The sequence below is a fragment of the Camelina sativa genome, chromosome 8 (assembly GCF_000633955.1).
Source record: "Camelina sativa cultivar DH55 chromosome 8, Cs, whole genome shotgun sequence".
Classification (NCBI taxonomy): domain Eukaryota; kingdom Viridiplantae; phylum Streptophyta; class Magnoliopsida; order Brassicales; family Brassicaceae; genus Camelina; species Camelina sativa.
In genome coordinates, this window is record NC_025692.1 from 25,709,464 (window position 1) to 25,732,247 (window position 22,784).

Below are 22,784 nucleotides of genomic sequence, written 5' to 3' on the forward strand. Positions count from 1 at the left end.
TTGGTATATTTTTTTTTGTTATAAATTGATGTTTTGTAAATTTCAAAAGATAATCATTGAAAATATTTAAAATTTTGAATTGTTATCGGTTTATATTTTATCTCTCTACCAAAAAATAATTATAAATTAATTTACAAATAAAAACTAAAAATTTTCTTAATATATGTAAAAGTGTCAAAACATCTATAATGTGAGACAGAAAGATTATTTACTTAATAAAGTTTTACACATAAACACATTATTAGCTCCATGGGTTTGTTGGAGAGGTGAATTTTGAACTAACAAAAAATATTTATGCAAACAATGGCTCTATCGGAATTTGAATGTTTGTTGTCTTTGTTATATGAATTGAAGATGATAATATTATACTCATGAGTCATGAAAAAAAAAAAAAAAAAATTATACTCATGAGTCATGAGCAAGTATGAGTTATAGTAGTGGTGAAAACACAGCAGTCGCATTCAATTTGGTTGAAGACAAACGAAAAAAGAAAAAAAAATATATATAATTAAATGTATACACATACATAAAAATGTTAGTCCCGAGCCAATGACAAAGCAGTGTGCAGAACACAAAGCATTAAAAACGGGTTGCTTACAAGAAAATGTTGCAGATATAATATAACAAATCCCAACAAATATATAAATAATTTTATATGTAAAGGTTGATTGACGGTACTACATTCTTGTCAATTGGCTCGTCTTGTCAAATCTTCTTCTCATTTTTATTTTACTCTCTCTTTACGACTTTAAGAACCCTAATAATATTATGTTTAAATTTCTGAAATTGATGTACAGGTAATTTCTATAATTTATAAGTAAAGTATAACATTTATACAAGTCTTAACATTGATTCCAAAAAAGAAAGTCTTAACATGTCACGTTAGTAAAACGAACTAGTAAAAAAAAACAAAAAAAATCGTACAAATGCAGTCAGTTTTGACTTTCCTATAAGCTATTGACAGACTTTAACTTGTGAGCTTGCTAATATTCTTGGTCAACATGTTATTTATATTTTATTAAAGATGTTTACATTATTCAGTTATCTCTGCAACTTTTTTACTTGGTGAATTTCTTTCTTACTATTAGTAAAAACAAAAAAAAGATATGATCCATCAAGGTTGAACAAGAATGTAAAGGGAGAGGAGATTCTGAAAAAGTGTCCTTGAAGAAGAATAATCAATATATTCTAGAGTTGCAGAGATTTTAAACTGAAAGTAGAAAAAGATTCAAAAAGAGTCAATCTGATGTTGAAACCCATTGTTGTGAAATAAGTGCATCATTATTTCTCGTACATTTTTAACTTTATTTACCAACACCTTCACTTATTTTGTCCTTTGGAATTTTTTTTCCTGTTTTGCCTTAATTTGCGTAAGATATTAGATAAACTTTTTCGGGACAAATATAGAAGAAATAGATATGAGAGATTTTGTGTGCAAAACTCATGTGAGGAATTAAAGAGGGTGCACCGTTGAATCACGCATATATTAATTGTTCATTGCCATCTTCTATTACTACTCTGCTAGATCTTTATGGGACCAAATTTACCAAAATTCACTATATTCCCCACTCTTAACTTTATGATACATTAAATTATGTTTCGACAGTTATTTGAATAATCTACAGTGTTTATGATAGACTATTCAACTTGTTACAATTAAAAATATATAATAGAAAAATACTATACAGTGTTCTTACAACTTTTATGTTTAAAATTTCAACAATGTTTTTGTCATATTTTAATTGTGAATTCGCTCAGTAGTTATACAGTTGATTAAAAAAAATTACTGTACCTTTTACTTAATTTTATCAAGCTGCTTATAATTTAATTAAACCATCTATTATCCGTTTGCCAAAGACCGATTTTTATACTATAATTATTTCTCGATTCTCCTTAGTTTTTTTTTTACCAGAGTAAGAAAAATAATAATTGCCAAGCACAGTTGTAGGAAATCTTAAGAAGTAAATATACTCAACTACTTCAACGGTGATTTTAATCCATCACTTATGATAAAGTACTTTAATAAATTTACCTCAAATGTTTTTGATGTTGATATTTTACTACCTACTTACTTTTAAGTAGGTAGATTTGATAAATGGTCAAAATACTATACTACTTCGTATTTATTTACGTTTTGTTTAGTTCTCGGTATATATGCTCTTCGTTTTAATTTACTTGTCGTTTAAGATTGTTTCACATAAATTAAGAAAACTATTATTTTTTTTGTTTTATATTTAATATATCGTTTAATTTTTTATTGGTCAAAACATTAAAATAGTTGGATAAAGTTGAAATATTTATCAAACATTTGCATTGAAAATCTTAAACGATAAGTATTATAATACAAAATTTTAACTCTAAAATGACAACTAATAAAAAATGGAGGGATTATTTATTTGCATATGAGAACAAAAGATTAAAACATTTTTTATTTTGTGCAAGTGTCTAAAGTGTTAAGAAGCGAATTACTACTTTTTCCAAGCGTCGATTGTAGTAACAAATCTCAGCACTTAATTTGGCGCTAGTGTTGAATCACCTAAGAGATACGAATATTGTGCTCGTGCGACCAACTGATACGTATGTCGTCGGACTTTGCACCCAAAAAATCCTTACAAATTTTCCAGACTTAATAGAGAAAGCTATAAAGCTATAATATATGTATCTAAATAATTTTCCTCTCTATCAAAATATTTGTAATAAGAGAAATATATAGAGGCTGGTTCAATATATTGCAGAAATTTGATAAAGCATACAAAGAGGTCGATCCAAAAACAATACTGTTGTTGTGAAAATCGGTTCCTCTTGGGATTGTGTTTAGATCAAGCACACGCTGGCACAAATAAAGAAGTTGAACTAAATCAGTTGATAGAATCATTACTGTGGTTCGGTGTAAAAGAAGTTTAAACTAGTTTGGTTAGTTAAAAGTTTTACTTATTTGACTGTTAGGATACTAATATACTATAGTCGAACTAGAGATCTCTTAATCAATTATACCTATTATCAAACTACTCATATAATTGTATGGAGTTTTACTAATTAAAAATGAACATTGTAACGAATAATTCAGCAAGGTTAGTATTTATTAAAAGATCATAAGAATATTTTTAAAAGAATAGGAAAAAGTACAATCAAGTGCTAGTTGATTAAAAAATATGATTATCAAGATTGCATGAAAAGAGCATTACTTGAAATCATCGAACAACAGGCAAAGCCAGCAATGCATGTACCCCGTTGACCCTCATGATTAGTTCTTTAAATTCGTAGTAATTAGGCAACTAGTCTTCGATAATACTACCCTCCTACCTACGTATCATATGAGTGTTTTATTACATGTATATTAATCATTAATTTAGTAATATAAAATCATCAAGTCCTTAATACCTCATGGATCCCTTTTGTTTGGTCCAAATATTTAATATGTATCTATATACACAGTTATGTTATGTACACATTCAACAAAGCTATATGTGCATGAGCGCAAAGTGGAAACCTACTGATGAATAGGTTCATCTCTAGAATGCAGTAGTATGAACATATTGTAAGAGACAAATACTCAAAACAAAGAAATGTCCTTTTTCTGATGCTCCTATTTCACAATAACAATAAAGGCTAGTTTTGTTGTCAACAGTATAGATGGGTTTAGAGATCTCGTCTTAAAAGGGGTTCATATTTATGAATGAAATAGTTGTGAAGGTAATTAGAGAAGTCTTTAATAGTACAATTGGAATAATAATGTAACGTTTTAAGGTCACGTATATGTGTGTGTACCTAGGACTTAAATGTAATAAGAAGGCCACATGGGCACCGCCTCTCTACTTCTCTCAACTAGATTTTGACTTGTTATTATTCTATTTTCAATTTTCAAACGATTTGATGAATAAGAAAGCAAAACAATTTCTTTCTTGACCCCGCACTTCATTAATAATCTCTTCATCGAAAATTAAGTGTCGGAAGATTTATGAGATTTCATGTTTTTATAAAAAAAATAATTAATTTGAGAAATTGATTAGATATATCGATTGAATTTGCATATCAATACAGAGTTTTGATTCCTGTAAGAAAGAATATAGAAATCACTCTAATTTATTAGTATGAAACCACTTCTGTTTACAAATGAATGTTTGACGTACTTCGATAGCTGAAAATATAGACTATCAAATCAAACACTGTCACATAACTTCCAAAATTCATATGCAGTGGAAACACACTAATATAATATGTATCTAAATTATTTAAGTTATAATCAATATCATCCAAACTTCATCTCTTTGTTACTTAAAAGTGGAAGAAGAGAAGAAGGTACGGAAGTGGGAGATCCATATTGTATCTTAAGTTCCCTGTCATATTGTTCCTTTTGTCTACGACCTTCCTAGTCATAAACATCTTTTTTTTATATAATGTTATAGTCATGGAACATTTTAACATAAAATAACTTAACATGATTGATTCATTATTAATACAATTTTCGTTTGTTCTTATCCTAATCTTCACAATTATGATGGATAACAATTATACGCCTTTCGACATTATAATTAAGTTGGTGTATGAATGTTTATTTGCCATACAACAATTATAACATGTGTGACTTGTGAGACGACGTACGTTTACGAACCACATGTTTATATTTAATATGATTTAGTTAACCTATCATGCAACGTATTGGCCAATTATATTGAGTATTTTACAAAATTTAATATGTATAAAGGCATGGGTTCGTGAGGTTGGAGAGTTCATGACTACTGTTTTATTAAGGATCGACACTCAATTATTTTTCTGTTTTCGAAGTCAGATTTGCATATCTTCTAAGTATATAATAGAATATAAAACAAAACTTATAATCTTAATTTTAGTTAATGCGTATACACAAAATTAACATTAAAATTTAATTAGTTTTATATAATCAAACTGTCAAAACATGTGTTGTTAAGATAATGTAGTTTGTTCTATTAGGTGTTAACACTCAGTGAGATATACAGTTTTGTTTCAAAGAATATAAAATTACAATTTTTTAAAAATCTTTTTTGTCGTCATAATATTTTTTTTCTTTCCCTGACAATTATATATGAATTTTTCAGATGCATTTTCAGTTAGAATTTTGGATATGCACATGATCGATATCTTAGAACAGACTGGTTTTATATACTGACAGAAATAACCATTTTTGGAAGTATACTACTTCCACTAGTTAATCTGACATTAAAATTTATGAGTTAAGCATGCTGCTCAAATCCAACAATTTTAATGCAGATTTAGCTTTCCTAGAGCCTAGAGGTATCGTTTTTTGAAGAAAAAATCATAAGTCAGTTATGCTACTAATCAGAGATCATTTACGATGAAAATATATCAAATATGTCAAAGATTAAGACAGTCTACCAAAATCTGTCAAATCCTTCATTCCTTATTTGGCGGTTAATTACGAACTAATCCGCATAACCCACATGTCTAGATGGATCAAAATGTAATAACTTTGCTTTCGTCTGTTTTTTGGATTTATCTTCTGATGTCATTTTTTTATTAACTTATCAAGAAATTGTACTTTTCAATAAAATTTTATATTGTAGAAACATAAAACAAAATATGCTGACATCGCTCTCTATACTAAAGTTTCTTACAATATCAGTTTGTTTTCTTACTTGTAAGATAAGAAACCAGAAACCGAGTTAACATCATCATCATCCTCACCATCTTCAGCATCAACATCATCTTCATCGGAGTCAACATCAGAAACTTGATCCAAAAATCCATGGTGGTGATGATGCGAGCTCCAATCAGGTGGGAAAGTCTTCTGCAACGTCTCAGTGAGCTCACCACCAGAACCTTCGATCTTACACAGACATTTAGACCAGTGAACCGCAGTTCCCATATCAACGATCAAGCCTGCCTCAACCATTTCCTTGCATATAGTCATAACTCCCGAGTAAATGTAAGCTTCTGCGATTGAAGCACGCGACAGAAGCGAAGTCAGAAGGCAATGATACACAGCTTTGTCCGGTTTTAGCCCCATCGCCTTCATTTCCTCGTAGCAATTTAAGGCCTTCTCTGGAAGTGATGCTCGCGCCCATCCTTTTATTAAGGTAGTGTACGTCTTGATGTTAGGCCTCACCCCTAGTGCCGCCATGTCTTCAATTGTTTTCGTAGCTCTCTGTCAAAATATTTTCAAAAGTTTATTTCTCGTTACCAAATCAACGTGAAACGAAAAGAACATAGACAAGATTCTGCTTCTTGAAATGGAAACTTACATTCATGTCACCAGCCTTAGAGCAAGCGCTAATGAAGGATGTGTAAGTATGAATGTCGGGTTTAACACCTTCCTTCTTCATCTGTTGTATCAAATCTGCAGCTTCCCATACATCGCCTCTTCGTGCCCATCTAAAACAATCCAGAGGGAAACAAATGAGAATTCTAGCAGCAGGCCATAAAAGTAGTGCCTACAAAGTCAGATACTTTACCCGTCTATCAGTATGTTATAGACGAAGGAATTGCGTGGGATATTGCGTGCGCTCATTTCTTTCGTGACAGCTAATGCACTCTGCATCCGTCCTGATTTGCAGCAAGCTTTAAGTAACGCCTCGTAAGTGAAAATATCAACCTCCAAACCTTCGTTTTGAAGTCTTGTAAAATACTCGAAGGCTTTTCCTGTATCACCTACTGATGCATAGCCTTGCATGATCTTTGTGTAAGTGTGTTCGTTCGCACTAACACCAGCTAAAGTCATCTCATCTAATATCTCAACAGCTTTTTCCATCTACAAAAAAATAGTTTTAACAAGAGATTTAGTTCAATTCAACAGTCTCTCTATAGGAGAACTATATGAGACATAGACATACCTGACGTTTCTCAACTAAACCATTAATCAAAGCATTGAAAGTGTGAACAGTTGGAACACACCCGCATCGTCTCATCATATCGAAAACTTCTAGTGATCTCCTCATGTCCCCGGATTTTGCAAATCCGTTTATGATAGGCATAAACGTTCGTGTGGTTGGCCTATGCCTCAGCTTTTGCATTTCCTTAACAGTCTGGATCGCTCGATCCATGTTACCCATTCCGCAGAATGCTGCAATGATGTTGTTATATAGTATGACATCCGGTTTCATTCCTTCGNTAGCCTTGCATGATCTTTGTGTAAGTGTGTTCGTTCGCACTAACACCAGCTAAAGTCATCTCATCTAATATCTCAACAGCTTTTTCCATCTACAAAAAATAGTTTTAACAAGAAATTTAGCTCAATTCAACAGTCTCTCTATAGGAGAACTATATGAGACATAGATTCTTGAAACATACCTGACGTTTCTCAACTAAACCATTAATCAAAGCATTGAAAGTGTGAACAGTTGGAACACACCCGCATCGTCTCATCATATCGAAAACTTCTAGTGATCTCCTCATGTCCCCGGATTTTGCAAATCCGTTTATGATAGGCATAAACGTTCGTGTGGTTGGCCTATGCCTCAGCTTTTGCATTTCCTTAACAGTCTGGATCGCTCGATCCATGTTACCCATTCCGCAGAATGCTGCAATGATGTTGTTATATAGTATGACATCCGGTTTCATTCCTTCGTTTACCATATCTTCAAATACAGCAAACGCATTGGCCCAATCTTTTAGTTTTACAAATCCATTGATCATCATCGAATAAGTCTTTAAATTATGCTTTATGCCCTCTTCCTTCATCGTTCTGCTAACTTCCAAAGCTTTTGTAATCTTTCCAACCTAAAAAGAGGATGCAAACATCAAAACACAATACACGAAGTAGATCCATATAATACTCATACACACACTATTGTTCTCCTTACCTTAGTATAAAGATTAATGAGGCATCCATAAGTGACAACTGTTGGAGTGAATCCACATTCCTATAGCAAAACAAATAAAATAAATCATCTTCACTTGCTCAGATTCTTCTAAAGAGGAAGCAAGAAAGAATACAATTCTAAAGCAAAAGATTACCTTAAGTCTTTTGAAAACAATTAAGCCTTTCTTCTCATCGGCGACCATTGTATAGCCATCCATCATGGTATGGTAGATGGCAATAGGAGCGTCAATACCTTCTTCTTCCATCTCCCTCACCAATTCTTCTGCCCGCTCCATATTGCACGTCTGACTGAGAATATGTTCAGAATGTTTTAGATTAAATAATACAAAACCAACAAACCACACTAACAGAGTCAGAATATCATATCAATGGTTACCTACCAGTGTGCATATATGATTTTTCCATAAATACTGGCATTAAGGGTTTTGTGTATCCGATTGGCCTCATCAAACCAGTGATCTGCAGCTCTTCCAAAGACAACAAAGTATTAGATCGAACTAGCAAATAGTATACAACAAAGTATTTGAAGATTTAAGAATGGTGACAGATCCAAGCAGACATAATATATTACTTACTCGGCATTTCCCNTCCATAAGTGACAACTGTTGGAGTGAATCCACATTCCTATAGCAAAACAAATAAAATAAATCATCTTCACTTGCTCAGATTCTTCTAAAGAGGAAGCAAGAAAGAATACAATTCTAAAGCAAAAGATTACCTTAAGTCTTTTGAAAACAATTAAGCCTTTCTTCTCATCGGCGACCATTGTATAGCCATCCATCATGGTATGGTAGATGGCAATAGGAGCGTCAATACCTTCTTCTTCCATCTCCCTCACCAATTCTTCTGCCCGCTCCATATTGCACGTCTGACTGAGAATATGTTCAGAATGTTTTAGATTAAATAATACAAAACCAACAAACCACACTAACAGAGTCAGAATATCATATCAATGGTTACCTACCAGTGTGCATATATGATTTTTCCATAAATACTGGCATTAAGGGTTTTGTGTATCCGATTGGCCTCATCAAACCAGTGATCTGCAGCTCTTCCAAAGACAACAAAGTATTAGATCGAACTAGCAAATAGTATACAACAAAGTATTTGAAGATTTAAGAATGGTGACAGATCCAAGCAGACATAATATATTACTTACTCGGCATTTCCCGCTTTAGAGAATCCTCCAACAATTACACTATAAGTCACCAAACTCATCTCAATTCCTTCTTCCTTCATTTTACGAACACAAGACACTGCTTCTTCCATGTCTCTACCAACTGCATAAGCGTGAATAAGGCTGCATGAAACAAATCCTCTTTTTAACCTTCGAGGAATCCGAAACTAATTACATTTATAGCAACAAAGATACCAAAACAAGGCAGCGTGCCAATTCATTGTCAACTTCATTCAAGCAAAGACTTAGCCATGACATGTTTGACTAATCAGAATATGAACACAAAAGAAGGTACCTTGTGTAAATACGTGATGTTGGTGTGATACCCCTCGCACGCATCCTCTCAAAAGTCTCACGTGCACGATGCATATCACCTCTTCTTCCATAGAACTTCACCATCAAACCAAACTCTGTCCTAGAAGGCTGCGCATTAAGTATAAACATTGAATAAGCGAGACGTTTTCAACCGTACAGCATATTCGAAACATAAGTAAGATTACACAACCATCAATTGACCCCTATGTTCGTTCCAATCACAAATCATATAAGTCGAAAACAGAGCAAAACTGATGTAAAAACAATGACAAAACCTTGTTGATCTTCTCGAAAGCAGAAATAACAGCTTGCCAGTTATCTCCATTGGTATCAAGAATCCTCTGTAGTGACTTCCGTGACCCTTCTCTGTCTTGATGCCAAGACGACTTATTCGACATCTTAGCGTCTTCTTCTCCTTCCTCTACCCATCTCACCCGCTGCTCAGCTTTCGTTTTCAGCCTCTTCCCGTCGTCTAGCTTTACCGTCAATATCCTTCCGTGAAACTCTACGCCGTCGAACTCCACAGCTTTCATTGCGGACTTCTCCGCCGCGTAAATAATAAACCCAAACCCCGCGTTTTTCTCGACCTCGTGATGCCCTTTGATTAGAATCACATTCTCTATTGGTCCGAACTGTCGGAAGAACTCCTCCAACTCTGGTTTCTTTATCCATGTCGGTAAATTACCGACGAATATCTTCCCTTCTTGTCGGAACTCCTGTTGCGGCTTTCGAGTTTCTTCTTCTTCCGGTGGTTTCTTGTCTCTTCGGAAGTCATCTCGGAATTGGGTTTCCTCCACAGGAGGCGGAGGAGGAGGAGGAGGAGGAGATAGCTTGCTGGACAAACGTAGTTTGGATGCGAGAGTAGAAGAGCTAAAGGAAGAAGCTTTATTACTCGAAACCTCAGAAGAACGATTTGTCAAACCCTTCTTGAGTGGATTAATCTTCAGAGGGGGTTTAGGAGAAGGGGAAGAAGGAGAAGAAGAAGAAGAAGAAGTGCCAAGAGATTTCACAGGGCGGCGGAGGTCAGGAGGACTCTCAGGAGGATCGGGCGGAGGTTGTGGTGGTTGCGGCGGTGGTTTGAGGGAGAAAGAGATGGAAGCCAACGGAGAGTGACGTCGGAGAATGGTGGCCGAGTAAGGGAAGTGTGGAGCAGAGAGCGACAACACGCTTCCTCCATTATCCATTCTCTCTATCTCTCCTTTTCTCTCGTCTCTCTTCACTTCTCTCTGGTTATAACGAAACATGATCCTTCTGTGTAGAATTACCAGTTTGCCCTTCACAAACTGTGTTTTAAACTTCAATCTTTGGTTGTTTACTAGCAAAATTCAAAATTGTGTTTTAAACTTCAATCTTTGGTTTGGCAAAACTCAAAAACCATCAAAAATAAAAGTCTCACTTTCAATCTCAGACATAAATCTTGAATCAAAAGAGAAAATAAACAAGCACAAGTCTTTGTTGTCCCTAATTGTGAAAGAAAGAGAGCCAAGTGAATTGGCTGGATGAAGATAACAAAGCCATCCTAGTATCTTCTTGGTGGCCTGCCGAAAGGGGCAGTAGCTGCGATAGCTTGTGGCTCGACTTGAGAGAAGCCGGGAGTGTCAGACATACCAAGAGAAGCAAGCATCTCTAGAGTCTCTTTGTCGACCTTGATCTCATCAGTCTTGATAGCAGACTCATCGGGAACAAAGTCCATGCGGCGTTCACGCTCTTCCTCTTGAAGCTTGAGTGAGATACCACGGACTGGTCCCTTCTGGATACGTTTCATCAAGTGGGTGGAGAATCCAGCAATCTTGTTGCGGAGTCTCTTGGAAGGGATGATGGCGACCTCTTCAAGGATCTTCTTGTTGGTGTGGAAGTCAAGAGTCATGCGAGAGTAGTACTTCTCAATCACTTGACGAGAAGATTTCTTCACCGTCTTGGTTCTTACACGCCCCATCTTTCACTTACCTGTTAGCTTACTTACCTGCTTAAAAAAAGAGTTACCACATGTCTTAGAGAAAGAAGAACAATAGAACTAAGGGATTCAATTGCATCATCAAGTTCAAAACATGTATCAAGAAATGCCCCTAAAGTTCAAGATCTAGGTGTAACGCAGAAATGCCAATGACAATCAGAAACAAAAGAGATCCATAAAACATATAGCCAATCAAGTAAACAACAGAGAAGAGTAGATTTGTGTCTTTAACTTACAAGAAAATTGCAATGTCAGAGTCTTAAAGAGTTACAGATGAATCAAGAGATGATATGCATCAACATATGGAAACTGACCTTGAAAGAGGACTCATGTTAATTAACAAAATCTTAAGTCATCGATACATCAAACTAAACAACAAGAACCAAGATTGAGCAGCATCAGATGGTAAATCAATCAACTCTACTTCACTACATTTCCATTATCTTACCGAGAAATTGACAAATTTTATAGCTACAGAGACAAAAACCGCAACAAAAGATCAAACATACAGCAAAAGCTTCTGCAATTTTCGACAAATGACACAAAACTCTAGGGCTAACCAGAACATACCTGCGAGGACGAAGAAGCGGCGGCGGCAAATAACAAAGAAGCAAAGACGGAGGTGATAAAATTGCCTTTCTATATAAATAAAGAGGTTCTCTCTTTAGGGTTTAATTTTCATCCTGCTATGGGCCGTAACAATCGTTATATTATTATTGGGCCTAATATCCAATTTAGTTAGTAACGCCTTAGCTGAGACCCAATAAGCCCAACAAATTAAGTATTTATTTTGCGTCCTAAACATCTTTTATTTTTATTTTGGTGCCGTTTGTTTGCTGAACCAGCTGCGGTATCTGGACGCATTCGTTTTGGTGATAATTAAGAACATAAGTTAGATTAGGTATTTGGATGAGTTTTGAAAACTGAATTTCTGAATGAATTTTTTTAGAGAGTTTGAATGAGAAAAACTTCTCCAAAATTGTTAAAAGTCAAAAATCTTTTGTTGTAGGTCTACATTATTATAGGAGGCAATGTTGTCGGGGTTAATCCCAGATTTTTATTTAACGAAAATATGTGTTATGGAAAAGAAAAAAAAAAAGATTTTCCCAAAGCCAAAGGTGAGTGATTTAATAAATAGCAAAAAGAACACTTGGTTCCTTTTTTATTTTTCCTTTCTTTAAATTTATAAATTTCTTTAAATGCATAACTTATAAATTTCTTTTATTGTCATTTGGTAGTATATATTGTTCTGTGGACCTTTTGGCGACTGATTCTTTTTCTTTTTTCCTAAGGTGACAATAAAAGAAATTTATCATCTTTGGAAAACTATTTAATTTCATAAAGAATTAATATATATATATATATATATATATATATATATATATATATATATATATATATAACTACTTTGATGGATTCTCTAAAAGACAAATCACAAACGTCATATAAGTTTTTTTTTTCTTTTGATCAGAAAAGAGAATCATAACAAAAAGTCTACGGGCATTATCGATGACCATTTCGGGAATCATAACAAAAAAATAAGGAAAAAAAGGTCAAACAAACAAAGTAAACATATTGATTATTGAATGTTTTTTTTTTGTAGACTATGTCTACGGGCATTATGTCCATTTTTCTTAAGTAATGTACAAATTTATCAGGAACCAAAGGAAACTTTGACAAAAAATTGAGCGAGTTAACCGTCCATTTGTTTAGGGAATTGAAAAGAAAAAAATGTAGAGCACTACTGGAAGACTTACAAAAACTAGAGTAAGACATAAAAGAAAGAATGTGATGACGCAATTGCGTATAACTTTAGATTAAAAAGACCTTATAAATAAAAAGAGTGCCCGAACGAAAACGAGAAGTGCAGAGAAATTGTAAATACGACATCCGAACAAACGTCAGGACAAATGCCAGGTTCTTTAGCTTGCTCCTTTAGTTTTTGTTTCAGTCCAAGTACAGTAGTTATCTTTTCATCATTTAGTTCATGTACTTAAATCACTTGTGGCAATTTTGTGTAGAAACTGGTAGGAGATCTCGGACGGAGATATTCTACCAGAAACACAAATCGAAATGTTTCTTCTACCGTTACACGTTAATTCACTTCGGTTTGTGCTTTAACTTGATTAGTAATACGGAAGGGATTTTGGTAACTACCAGGTTCTGCGTGGTACTTGGGTTATAACTCTAGCAAGAAGTTTGGTAGACAGTTGTTGTCCGTTCTTAAAAACTTGTTTTAGCATTAAAAGATAACAAAGTTCCTTTACCTAGCGTTGTTCGTTTTTAAATAACAAAAATATATAGTCTAATGGTCGTGTTGGTGATATTATTAATTCGTATAATGCATGTTACTGACAAAAAAATGTGATTTTGTTCATTACTTCATTTAAAACCTTAACTATAAGAATAATTACAATTTATACTAAAATAGTAAAATGATTTTAAAAGAATGTATTTATGTTTGATAAATAAATGGCTTGAATAGTATACATTTCACTATTTAACGTTTTGAAAACGTGATTCGACTAAATATATATCATTCAGAAAAATTTGCATTGACTAATAAAACATAATAAGTAACGAGTGATTTTTAATTTATTCGGCATGTTTAACAATTATAACTAAATTAGAGAAAATTCATTCATTTACTACTGATCAGTAGCTTTTTGGCATTTTTCCAATAATTTGTATTCAGTTTAAAATTATATATTGTGGTTCTATTGATTCCGTTATTTCTCAATTAAACTATTACACTATTTTTTTGTTCCCCACAAAGTGAACTCATATTTCCTTAAAGATTGTCAGTACAGAGGTTCATGAAGCCATTCAGGCACAGATACAGACTCAATATAAAAATCATTAGCAATACAATCAAATTTAGCCAAATTATGAGCTACACGATTACAATTCCTTCTTGTGAAGTTAATCTAACATATCATTCTAGCCCAAAATATTTTAAATAAAAAAAGTTTAACATATAGAATACGTACACTAACAGATTTCGGTAAAAATCCCAATTCCATAAAAATATTTATTCGGCTATTTTAACCCAAAATATGATAAAATACGTACACGAATAAAAAAGTTAACTGGGATGTTTTGATATTTTAATTAGTTTGGTAATGGTAATTTTATATTTAGTAAATTGGATGAAAATGTTGTATTGATAATTTTGAGATTCCTCTTGATGCAAAGTTGAAAGTTGTATTGATAATTTTGAGATTCCTCTACGTACCCCAATAAAAATGCTAAATTGGATAAACAAATAACTTTTGCATCCAAACGAATAAATAAAACACCTTACTGTTGAATTTTAAACAAAGAGGAAGCTTCTAGAAAATCGCCATCTTCAGAGAAATTTAGGAACTGATCTGGATTCTGGCTGGCTATCTCAAAGACTTTAACATGCAAGTTCATATAACTTACAGTCGTAAGTTTTTATGGAATCATTGATCTGACATATAAATTTATGTCTCTCTTCTTCTTATTTATGTATCGGTGTAGATTTAGATGAATACTCTCAACATTTACCACTTTCACAAGCCATAAGCCACGGCGATTTGGAAAGCGTGAGAGAGTTTTTGTTGCCAGTCGAAACCACAACTGCCGTCTTAGAGGCATCGTTGCTTAAAGCATGTAGTTGCGGTCAGTTGAAGATCGTCGATGAGCTATTGCGAAGAATGGAGAGGCCTGTTCAAACGGTGAGTCAGAGGATAGAAGAGACTCTTTGTCACAGTTTAGCGTTCGATATTGTTGCTGGTAATGGCAATTTGGAGATTGTCAAGAAATTGTACGAAAAAAATTCTGAGGTGCTTTCTCAAGAGCATCCAGGTAGTTATCGGCTAGCTATACCGGTGGTGCGGGCATCTAATGCAGGACATAGAGAAGTCACTCGTTATCTTTATGAGAAAACACCTTCTAGAGTTTTGATGCATGATGAAGGATATTGGGCAAGATGTCTCCTTTTCGATGCCGTATTTTATGGATTTCTCGGTAAGTCTTTTGAATACTTGCACATTCCCATCATGAGCTTTACGGTTTCTATATTTTACCTCATGTATTTGCTTGATTCCTATTGCAAATTGACTAGTGTTAAGTTTGATATCTAGGGGACATGAATGAATACTATATTGTATACTCGTTGTTAAATGACGTATAATAAACATGAGTTGCATTACAAATTTTCGGTTGGGGCTAGGATAGAAATTTAGGAACCTTGTTGGCATTTGTAGGCATATCTTGTAGTTTGTTAGATGCATTTTTGTGGACAAAATGCTTCTAAATAAATGCAGTTCAGTATACGTAAACGGACATAATAATTTGGTTTAATGGACTGTTAGATACCGCGTTGGCCATCGTCGACGGGTTCCTCGAACAAGACCCGCCTCTGGTCGTGACTAAACACCCACGTCAAATATCATCTCCACTAAGGTTCTTGGCTTCCAAACCTGAATTGTTTCGTAGTCACTGCCATCTTGGGTTTTTGGGACGTCGCATCTACTCTTGTATGTATCCCACATTATAATCCATTAATCTTCTTTTTTTTTTTTTTTATTCCATTATAACCATTTATTGATCATAATTGTTTCGTATATTATATCTTCCTTTGGTAGGGATAGACTTAGATTTTCTAACTGATTCTGGGGCGTCGAGACCAAACCCCTACCAACGTATGTCATGCACATCCACTCTTTGATTTACTATCCAAAACGATAATTTCAATATTGAAGTTTAATGCTGCGTCTTTCCCTTCATCAGGTCTATTTTGGATGACAATACAAGGTCTTCCCAAACGATTTGGTGGGTCTAACTTGTTTAAAATTGTCTCCAAATTTATAAATCTATGCTACAATAGAGTTATATTATATATATGGTGGCAAAAAAAAGAGTCAATCTAGCTAGATATAAGCCCGAAATTTTTTTCATTTCCAAAAAAAAACATTTTTAAGTTATAGTAGTCTAGTAGATAACCACGATATGGTCGAAATCAAGACTAATTTGTTCTACAAACGCACACTTCGCCACGAGTAGTATATGTGACGATGAGAGTAGTGGCTACTGACAAGTTTTCAATTTAAAACCACTTTTAAACTAATTGAAGTGTTATTTTTAAATGCTCTATAACAAAAAAAAAAAAAAGAAAACCAAAAAAAAAATTCTAAAGATGTATCCCTTCATCCCTCGATATTACTTCTAATTATTCGCTAACATATCCTATACTTTTTTTTGCTTTTTGCATAGGAATCAAGCAAATATTTGAGCTGAAAAAGAAACATTCCAAAGCTCATAACTTGTTACAAAAAATGTGCAAGCCACTACCAGCCATGGTCAAGGACGACAGTTGGAAGGAGACGGTCTATAAAGCACTACTTGATGCAGTGGAGTATGGGAACAAGGAATTTTTCATCGAGATAATCAAAAGTAACCCTCAACTTCTCTGGATCTCTGAACCTACTTCTGGTCGAAACCTCTTTCAGCTGGCGGTCGGATTCAGGAAAGAAGCGATCTTTAACCTAATCTATGGTTTAGATGATAGAAAAATAAGCCTCCTTAGATCTTACGACCAAGAACACAACAACATTCTCCATATCGCTGCTCAGCTCTCTCCTCCTGAGCAGCTCTCTCAGGTTGCCGGAGCTGCTCTCAAGATGCAAAGAGAGACTCATTGGTTTGAGGAAGTAAAGAGCTTGGTGTCAGAACGTGAAATAGTGGAAAAAAACAAAGAGAGCAAGACCCCGCGACAAGTATTTGAAGCGTCTCATGAGCCTCTACGAAAAGAAGCAGAAAAATGGATGAAATGTACTGCCACTGCGTGTAGTTTCGTTGCCGCAATCATTGCAACTGTCACTTTTCAAGCCATATTCACTGTTCCTGGAGGTACAGATGAAATTTCGGGCGAGCCTCTGCTTCTAAGAGACTCACATTTTATGGCGTTCATCATCGTAGACGCTCTCTCTTTCTTCGCCTCTTGCACCTCCGTCCTCATATTCCTTAGCATTCTCACTGCAAGATACTCTTTCGACGACTTCATCGTGTCACTTCCTAGAAAGATGATTTTGGCTCTAACCATTCTGTTCATCGCTATCGCGGCAATGCTTATTGCATTCACCACTGCGCTTTTTGCGTCGATGCGTAAAAGGCCAATTCTTGTAGTCTCCGTGGTGCCACTCGCTTATATTCCTGGCGTTCTCTTCTTGATATTGCAATATTCCCTATTCAAGGAGATGATTTCTTTCACGTACGGCAAAGGACTATTTCACCGCAATACGAAACGCTGGTTTTAAAGAATAGCCTATATGTAAATTTATTGCACAAGGATCTAGCGGATACCTAAAAGATATGGTCATATATATGGTACTAACGAAAGTTAAATGGAAATGTATTGTATGGGAGATTTTGGTTTCAATTCCATAGAATTTTGGAAATCGAAAGAATATTTTTAAAAGAGAAAATGTCAAAATATAGGAAAATGTTTTCTACTTTTCTTGGTCCGGCACAAAGAAGATCAGTATCATATTCAGATATTCTTATTATTAAAATGAGTCGCTTAGACAATGTAGTTGGTTCGAAAGATCATCATGATGTTGGGTTTTGACTCGTTCGGTGGCTACACTAAAGGACACAGGAAGGCTAAAGGCACTACACTGGCCAAGTTCAAGCCATGGCCCTTTGAGAGCTAAGGCCTAACGAAATCAATTCTTTGGCTTTGGATGGTATAGTGCCGTAGGTTGTCATCACCACAAGAACCTATATATATATTGAAAAAAGAAAGTGATGGTACCTAGTTTGAAGACATAAAACTGTTTGCTTCTCTTATTTGGGAATGTTTTATTTCAAGGCACCAGAAGAGTACAATGTACTAATAATGGAAATGAGAGGTATCCAAAGGAATAGATGGATACCCTTATCAAATCATTAATACTATAATGAGACTGCCATTACAAGTAGGAAAAATCAAATTCTTTAAGAGAGTCTATTCGTCAATAGACCTTATTGTTGTCTACAAGCATAATATACCGACCAGATGCCTAGAGAACATTTAAACAACTTTCAGTAGGATACATACAGAACACAAAAGTTGGTTTATAAACACCAGCATAAAGGATGCACATAGCGGAGTTATATCTTTTGACCATAGTCTCTGATTAGCCTAAATCGTTGTTACCTTCACAGACTGCTAGCATCAGAAGCAATAGCCTCACCGCGATAAACTCTCCATGGTCCTCGATAGAATACAGGCTTCATCAGAGGCACCGTTTTCCCCGGGTGCTCTTCCCAAAACTTCTCCTGTTTTACATTAAAAGTTCACACTAGAAAAAAAAAACAAGAGAGAGCATAACCTAATGGATTAGATTAGATACTAATCAAGAAACCTAATGAAAAGTCCCATGAAGAAACAATTCAAGTCTAGCTTTTTAATTCTTGATCACGAAATCGACAATCATCAAATCTCAGCAATGAAGCATTTCCAATTTCATCACATTTTTGGACCCTTAAACACGCAGAATCAGATTAGAACCGACAAAATCTAGCCTCACCTTGTAGAGTTGCTCTGTAACTGCAGCGCCGATGACGCCGGTGTAAAAGGCGGCGACATAGATCGTAATCAGAGCCGTGAAGGTTTTTGGTCGGCGGTAAGGTTCGATCATTTCCCAAACAGCGAATCTCTCGAACTTGTTGTACTTATAATCAGCGTATTTCCTCCATAGTTGGCTCCACACTCCTCCTTGCATCTCTCAAATCTTCGCCGATCTTTTGGATTTTTGCTGTTTCGCGGCGGCGCCTGAGATAAAATTTGCCTTTCTTTAGGCTTTAATTTTCATCTACCGATGGGCCGTAAAAATAGTTTCATTATTGGGCCTAAGATCCAATTCAATAGCGCTTAACGGAGACCCGATTAGCTCAACAACTTATTTTATGTGTCCTAAAAGGCTAAAACAGAGTTTGTCACCAAAATTCTCTACAAGAACAATGACCATCACTGAAATGGTGAAACCTATTAACATCTCTAACAATGATTAATCTTCCTGTAGCCATTGATGCAGCCTTCATGAATTCATGGCAATCCACACATATCCTCAGATTCTTCATGATCCTCACAATAGAACCCTCTGGTAAACACATTAAACCAAAAACCAAAGCCAGCTTCTCACTGTGCTGCAACAAAAGCTCCTCTTTCTTCCCTATCTCCACATCGTGCAGCTCGTGTTCTATGCTTGGTTTGTATCCAAACTTCCTCAGTTCAATCACCAGATTTTCTAACGTCGAACTGATCTCACGGATTCTCGGATGACCGCTTTCTCCCACGCTAAAAGTGTGGACCTTGTCCTTAATTTCAATCCAACTTTTTCCTCTTACTTTTTTAACGTCGCTGTCCCTGAGAAGCTTCCTTGATTTGGCGATTTCATCCCACTGTTTGTTTGCCGCGTATATATTGGATAGTAAGACATGATTACCAGCATTTTCTGGTTCTAATTCGAATAGTTTCTTGGCTGCAACTTCTGCTAGCTCGAGGTTTTTGTAGACTCTACAAGAAGCAAGAAGAGAACCCAAAATGGAAGCAGTAGGGTCGAAAGGAATAGACTTTATCAACTCATATGCTTCAGACAGTAGCCCAGCGCGACCAAAGATATCAACCATACAGGAGTAATGAACCACATTTGGCGATAAACCGTACGTGGTTTTCATGAGTTTGAAAAATCTCCTTCCTTCTTCGACCAAACCAGTGTGACCACAAACAGATAACAAGGAACTAAAAGTAACCTCATTTGGGTGCATTCCATCTTGCTGCATTTTCTCAAACAAGATCATCACTTCCTTAGGACGAGCATGCTTTGCAAACCCTGAGATGATCGTGTTCCAAAGCTCGATATTCTTCTCTTTCACTTCCGTGAATATAATATAGGACTCTCTCAAGCTTCCGCATTTAGCATACATATCAACTGCAGCGGATGCCACAAAGACATTAAAACCAAACCCAGACTTATGTATAACAGCATGCATCTGTCTCCCTTCTATTAAAGCTGCCAGATTTGAACAAGCGCAAATTACTGAAGATAAAGTAAACTGATTCTGCTCTAGACTCATTCTCTGAACTCGACGATAAAGAAGGAGAGCCTCTTCATAATTCTTGTTTTGAACATAGCCTGCCACCATAGAACTCCATGTAACTGAACTCTTGTCCTGCATAGACTCAAAAACCTGCACTGCGTCCTTGATCATCCCGCATTTTGCATAAAGATCAACCAATGCAGTACCAACGTACAAATTTAATTCAAGAGATGTCTTCACTGACAAACAATGCAATTTTTTGCATTCCAAGGCATCACAATTTGCCCCACAAGCAGAAAGAACACTAGAGATCGTGAATTCGCTAAACTTAAACCCTTCATTTCGCATCTCCAAGAAAAGATCCAATGCTTCTGACTCCATTCTGTTCCGAGTATACAAACCAATCATTGTGTTCCAAGAAACCAAGCTTCTATCAAGCATTCCATCGAACACTTGGCGAGCAAGATTCACAAAGCCACACTTGGAGTAAGCATTAATAAGAACATTCCACACAGTAACATCTCCCTGCAACTCGATACGTATGATCCTCCCGTGGCAAGCTTTTGCTTCCATAACAGATCTGTTTCTAGCATAGAGCTGCAAGATTTCGTAAACCACGTTACGATTTGAAAACTCATTGTTATATCGTTCAGGTGATACTTCCTCCTGCTCATAATTGGCGCACACGGAGATGTATCGGGATAGAGATGTCGTGTGGCTTATTCTTGGCAAGATCTTGCATCGGATCAAGAAGTTCACCGTGAAACCAAGTGTGTTCCTCCTTGGTAGCGACAGAGACAACATACTTAGTTTTGGGCCTAAATGTCTAAAGTGTAGTACTTTTGAATATTATTAATGGGCTTTTTCTCAAGTCCATTCTTTTTTTTACTGTGTTATACAATTACGAGTCTTTTTTTTTTTTTTTTGATAGGAATGTGAATATTCATATTAAATGAAATGTTTGAGGTTATACAAAAATGCCACCTAAGAGTTTTGTAACCTTGCCAAAAAAGAAATAAAAAACAAGGGTTACAAAAGAAAGTTGAAGAAGAAATCAACAGATAGTAGCTATTCAGTCCAGAGGGCCATGAGATTCCTGAAATGCTTCCGGGTTTCTCTGGCAGTGATGGTATCGCGAATCTCCCTCTCGATGTCTACAAAGAGAGCAGCAGGGGTGAGAGAGCGTTGGTTGTGGAGGATATTATTCCTGAGCTTCCAGAGGTGGTACACCACAGCTTGACTAGCGAGCTTCCGGATAATTGGGGGAGCAGAATCCGTCTTGATTCTTGTCCAGGCAATAAGGGATGCCCAAGTATGGAAACCAATTTGGTTCAGGTGGAGGTGAGATTGGAGCCTTGCCCATATCTGGTCGCTAAACGGACATGTTAAAAACAAATGCGTGTGTGACTCGTCATAGGTAGAACAAAGGCAGCAGGTGGTGGGTGTTGGTATTCCCCAGCAAAGTAGAAAAGTAGCTATAGCTACTGGAACTGAATGATTGTAGTCTAAAAACTTAGTGAGATTTATCTTTATCTACCTTAGTTTAACTGAAAAATAATTTGTGATAAAGATATAATAATCTACAACAATTGGTGAAAGAAAGCACATATATAAGATTTTGCGATTCCCGTATTGTATGATTAAGAATGTTGAAATATGAGTAAAAGACCAACTTGACGACAAGATTATCACATCATGGAATAGAATGGAATGTCTTAACTTTATTTATGACTTTTTTTTTTGATTAATAAAAATGTGGAAGGTATTGCAAGTTGCCAAAGTTTTTGCTGTTTGGTGAGAATCTAAAATCAAACTCTTATCTTTCTTTCTTCCTATCTTTCCTCTTATGATTTCTTTTTTCTTTTTGGAGAGCACTGCTTTTATATGTAAAGAGTGTGTTTCTTTCAAGTGAATGTCAAAGCTCATGAGAAGTCGGGGAAAAAAATTCGTGACAAAAATGTCAACAAAAAGTGAAAAGAATTAGATTAGACCTATCGAGCTAGCTATACTGATTAGTGGACTCACTCGATCTTGCTACACAACTTGTCTTAGATTGTGCTTTGAATGGTTTAAAAGAGGTTGACATTTTCGTGGTCCCATAAATTATTTAATCAAGGATTAGGCTATAGATTTACTTCATTTAATCTACTACATTTTAGAAACATTACCGCAAATCATACTACAGTAATAATTATTCCCAAATCCAAGATACTATTTTGTTAGTTTTAGACTTAAGATAGGTTCTTACATAGCCGTTGAAAAACAAAATACATGTTGTCTTTGTAAAACTAAAAAAAAAAAAAAAATGAAATAAATATTGGTAGTTAAGTTAATCCAATGTAGAAAGTAGCATTAAGGTTTGTAATTTAGGATCAATGAAAATTCAAAAGAGAACACCTCACGCTTAGATTTGAACCCTTTTGCAGAGGGAACTCATTGCTTTATAGTAAAGCGGTGTTTCTAGAAAGACA

General features: G+C 35.3%; 5 protein-coding genes across 7 annotated transcripts; 1 reads left to right on the forward strand and 4 right to left on the reverse strand.

The window, feature by feature from the left end:
* Nucleotides 5,569-10,512, reverse strand: LOC104708639 (pentatricopeptide repeat-containing protein At5g04810, chloroplastic-like). Of its 3 annotated transcripts, none has more exons than XM_010425232.2 (11): nucleotides 9,584-10,512; nucleotides 9,289-9,416; nucleotides 8,976-9,116; nucleotides 8,781-8,867; nucleotides 8,535-8,688; nucleotides 7,797-7,856; nucleotides 7,285-7,713; nucleotides 7,110-7,194; nucleotides 6,450-6,660; nucleotides 6,240-6,369; nucleotides 5,569-6,142 (listed from the first exon to the last, which is right to left on the reverse strand). In XM_010425232.2, the coding sequence occupies exons 1-11, from the start codon at nucleotides 10,490-10,492 to the stop codon at nucleotides 5,630-5,632; spliced, it is 2,847 nt and encodes a 948-aa protein (XP_010423534.1). In that variant the 5' UTR covers nucleotides 10,493-10,512; the 3' UTR covers nucleotides 5,569-5,629. The 3 variants fall into 3 exon arrangements, with proteins under 3 accessions (XP_010423534.1, XP_010423535.1, XP_010423536.1); XM_010425233.2 differs by lacking the exon at nucleotides 7,110-7,194 and adding an exon at nucleotides 6,828-7,042 and having other exon boundaries at nucleotides 6,450-6,745; nucleotides 7,500-7,713; nucleotides 9,584-10,511; XM_010425234.2 differs by lacking the exon at nucleotides 7,110-7,194 and having other exon boundaries at nucleotides 6,450-6,745.
* Nucleotides 10,681-11,915, reverse strand: LOC104708640 (40S ribosomal protein S17-4-like). Its single transcript, XM_010425235.1, has 2 exons — nucleotides 11,833-11,915; nucleotides 10,681-11,271 (listed from the first exon to the last, which is right to left on the reverse strand). The coding sequence occupies exon 2, from the start codon at nucleotides 11,242-11,244 to the stop codon at nucleotides 10,828-10,830; it is 417 nt and encodes a 138-aa protein (XP_010423537.1). The 5' UTR covers nucleotides 11,245-11,271; nucleotides 11,833-11,915; the 3' UTR covers nucleotides 10,681-10,827.
* Nucleotides 14,943-17,647, forward strand: LOC104709939 (ankyrin repeat-containing protein ITN1-like). Its single transcript, XM_019228843.1, has 2 exons — nucleotides 14,943-15,255; nucleotides 16,504-17,647. Exons 1-2 carry the CDS (start codon nucleotides 14,943-14,945, stop codon nucleotides 17,544-17,546), a joined length of 1,356 nt encoding a protein of 451 aa, XP_019084388.1. The 3' UTR covers nucleotides 17,547-17,647.
* LOC104708641 (uncharacterized protein At4g29660-like) lies at nucleotides 18,129-19,065 on the reverse strand. Its single transcript, XM_010425236.2, has 2 exons — nucleotides 18,801-19,065; nucleotides 18,129-18,549 (listed from the first exon to the last, which is right to left on the reverse strand). Exons 1-2 carry the CDS (start codon nucleotides 18,993-18,995, stop codon nucleotides 18,430-18,432), a joined length of 315 nt encoding a protein of 104 aa, XP_010423538.1. The 5' UTR covers nucleotides 18,996-19,065; the 3' UTR covers nucleotides 18,129-18,429.
* On the reverse strand, nucleotides 18,950-21,117 carry LOC104709940 (pentatricopeptide repeat-containing protein At5g04780). Its single transcript, XM_010426476.2, has one exon. It carries the CDS (start codon nucleotides 21,115-21,117, stop codon nucleotides 19,210-19,212), a length of 1,908 nt encoding a protein of 635 aa, XP_010424778.1. The 3' UTR covers nucleotides 18,950-19,209.

What these genes read in the sequence shown, in the direction of transcription:
- LOC104708639 (XM_010425234.2), bottom strand. Translation starts at nt 10,492, where the DNA reads ATGGATAATGGAGGAAGCGTGTTGTCGCTCTCTGCTCCACACTTCCCT. An exon ending in GTTTAGTTGAGAAACGTCAG is followed by an intron (nt 6,746 to 7,284) that starts GTATGTTTCAAG and finishes ATTTTTTTGTAG; the next exon opens with ATGGAAAAAGCTGTTGAGAT. An exon ending in CTAAGGCTGGTGACATGAAT is followed by an intron (nt 6,143 to 6,239) that starts GTAAGTTTCCAT and finishes ATATTTTGACAG; the next exon opens with AGAGCTACGAAAACAATTGA.
- LOC104708640 (XM_010425235.1), bottom strand. Translation starts at nt 11,244, where the DNA reads ATGGGGCGTGTAAGAACCAAGACGGTGAAGAAATCTTCTCGTCAAGTG.
- LOC104709939 (XM_019228843.1), top strand. Translation starts at nt 14,943, where the DNA reads ATGGAGAGGCCTGTTCAAACGGTGAGTCAGAGGATAGAAGAGACTCTT. An exon ending in CGTATTTTATGGATTTCTCG is followed by an intron (nt 15,256 to 16,503) that starts GTAAGTCTTTTG and finishes CTTTTTGCATAG; the next exon opens with GAATCAAGCAAATATTTGAG.
- LOC104708641 (XM_010425236.2), bottom strand. Translation starts at nt 18,995, where the DNA reads ATGCAAGGAGGAGTGTGGAGCCAACTATGGAGGAAATACGCTGATTAT. An exon ending in TTACAGAGCAACTCTACAAG is followed by an intron (nt 18,550 to 18,800) that starts GTGAGGCTAGAT and finishes AATGTAAAACAG; the next exon opens with GAGAAGTTTTGGGAAGAGCA.
- LOC104709940 (XM_010426476.2), bottom strand. Translation starts at nt 21,117, where the DNA reads ATGTTGTCTCTGTCGCTACCAAGGAGGAACACACTTGGTTTCACGGTG.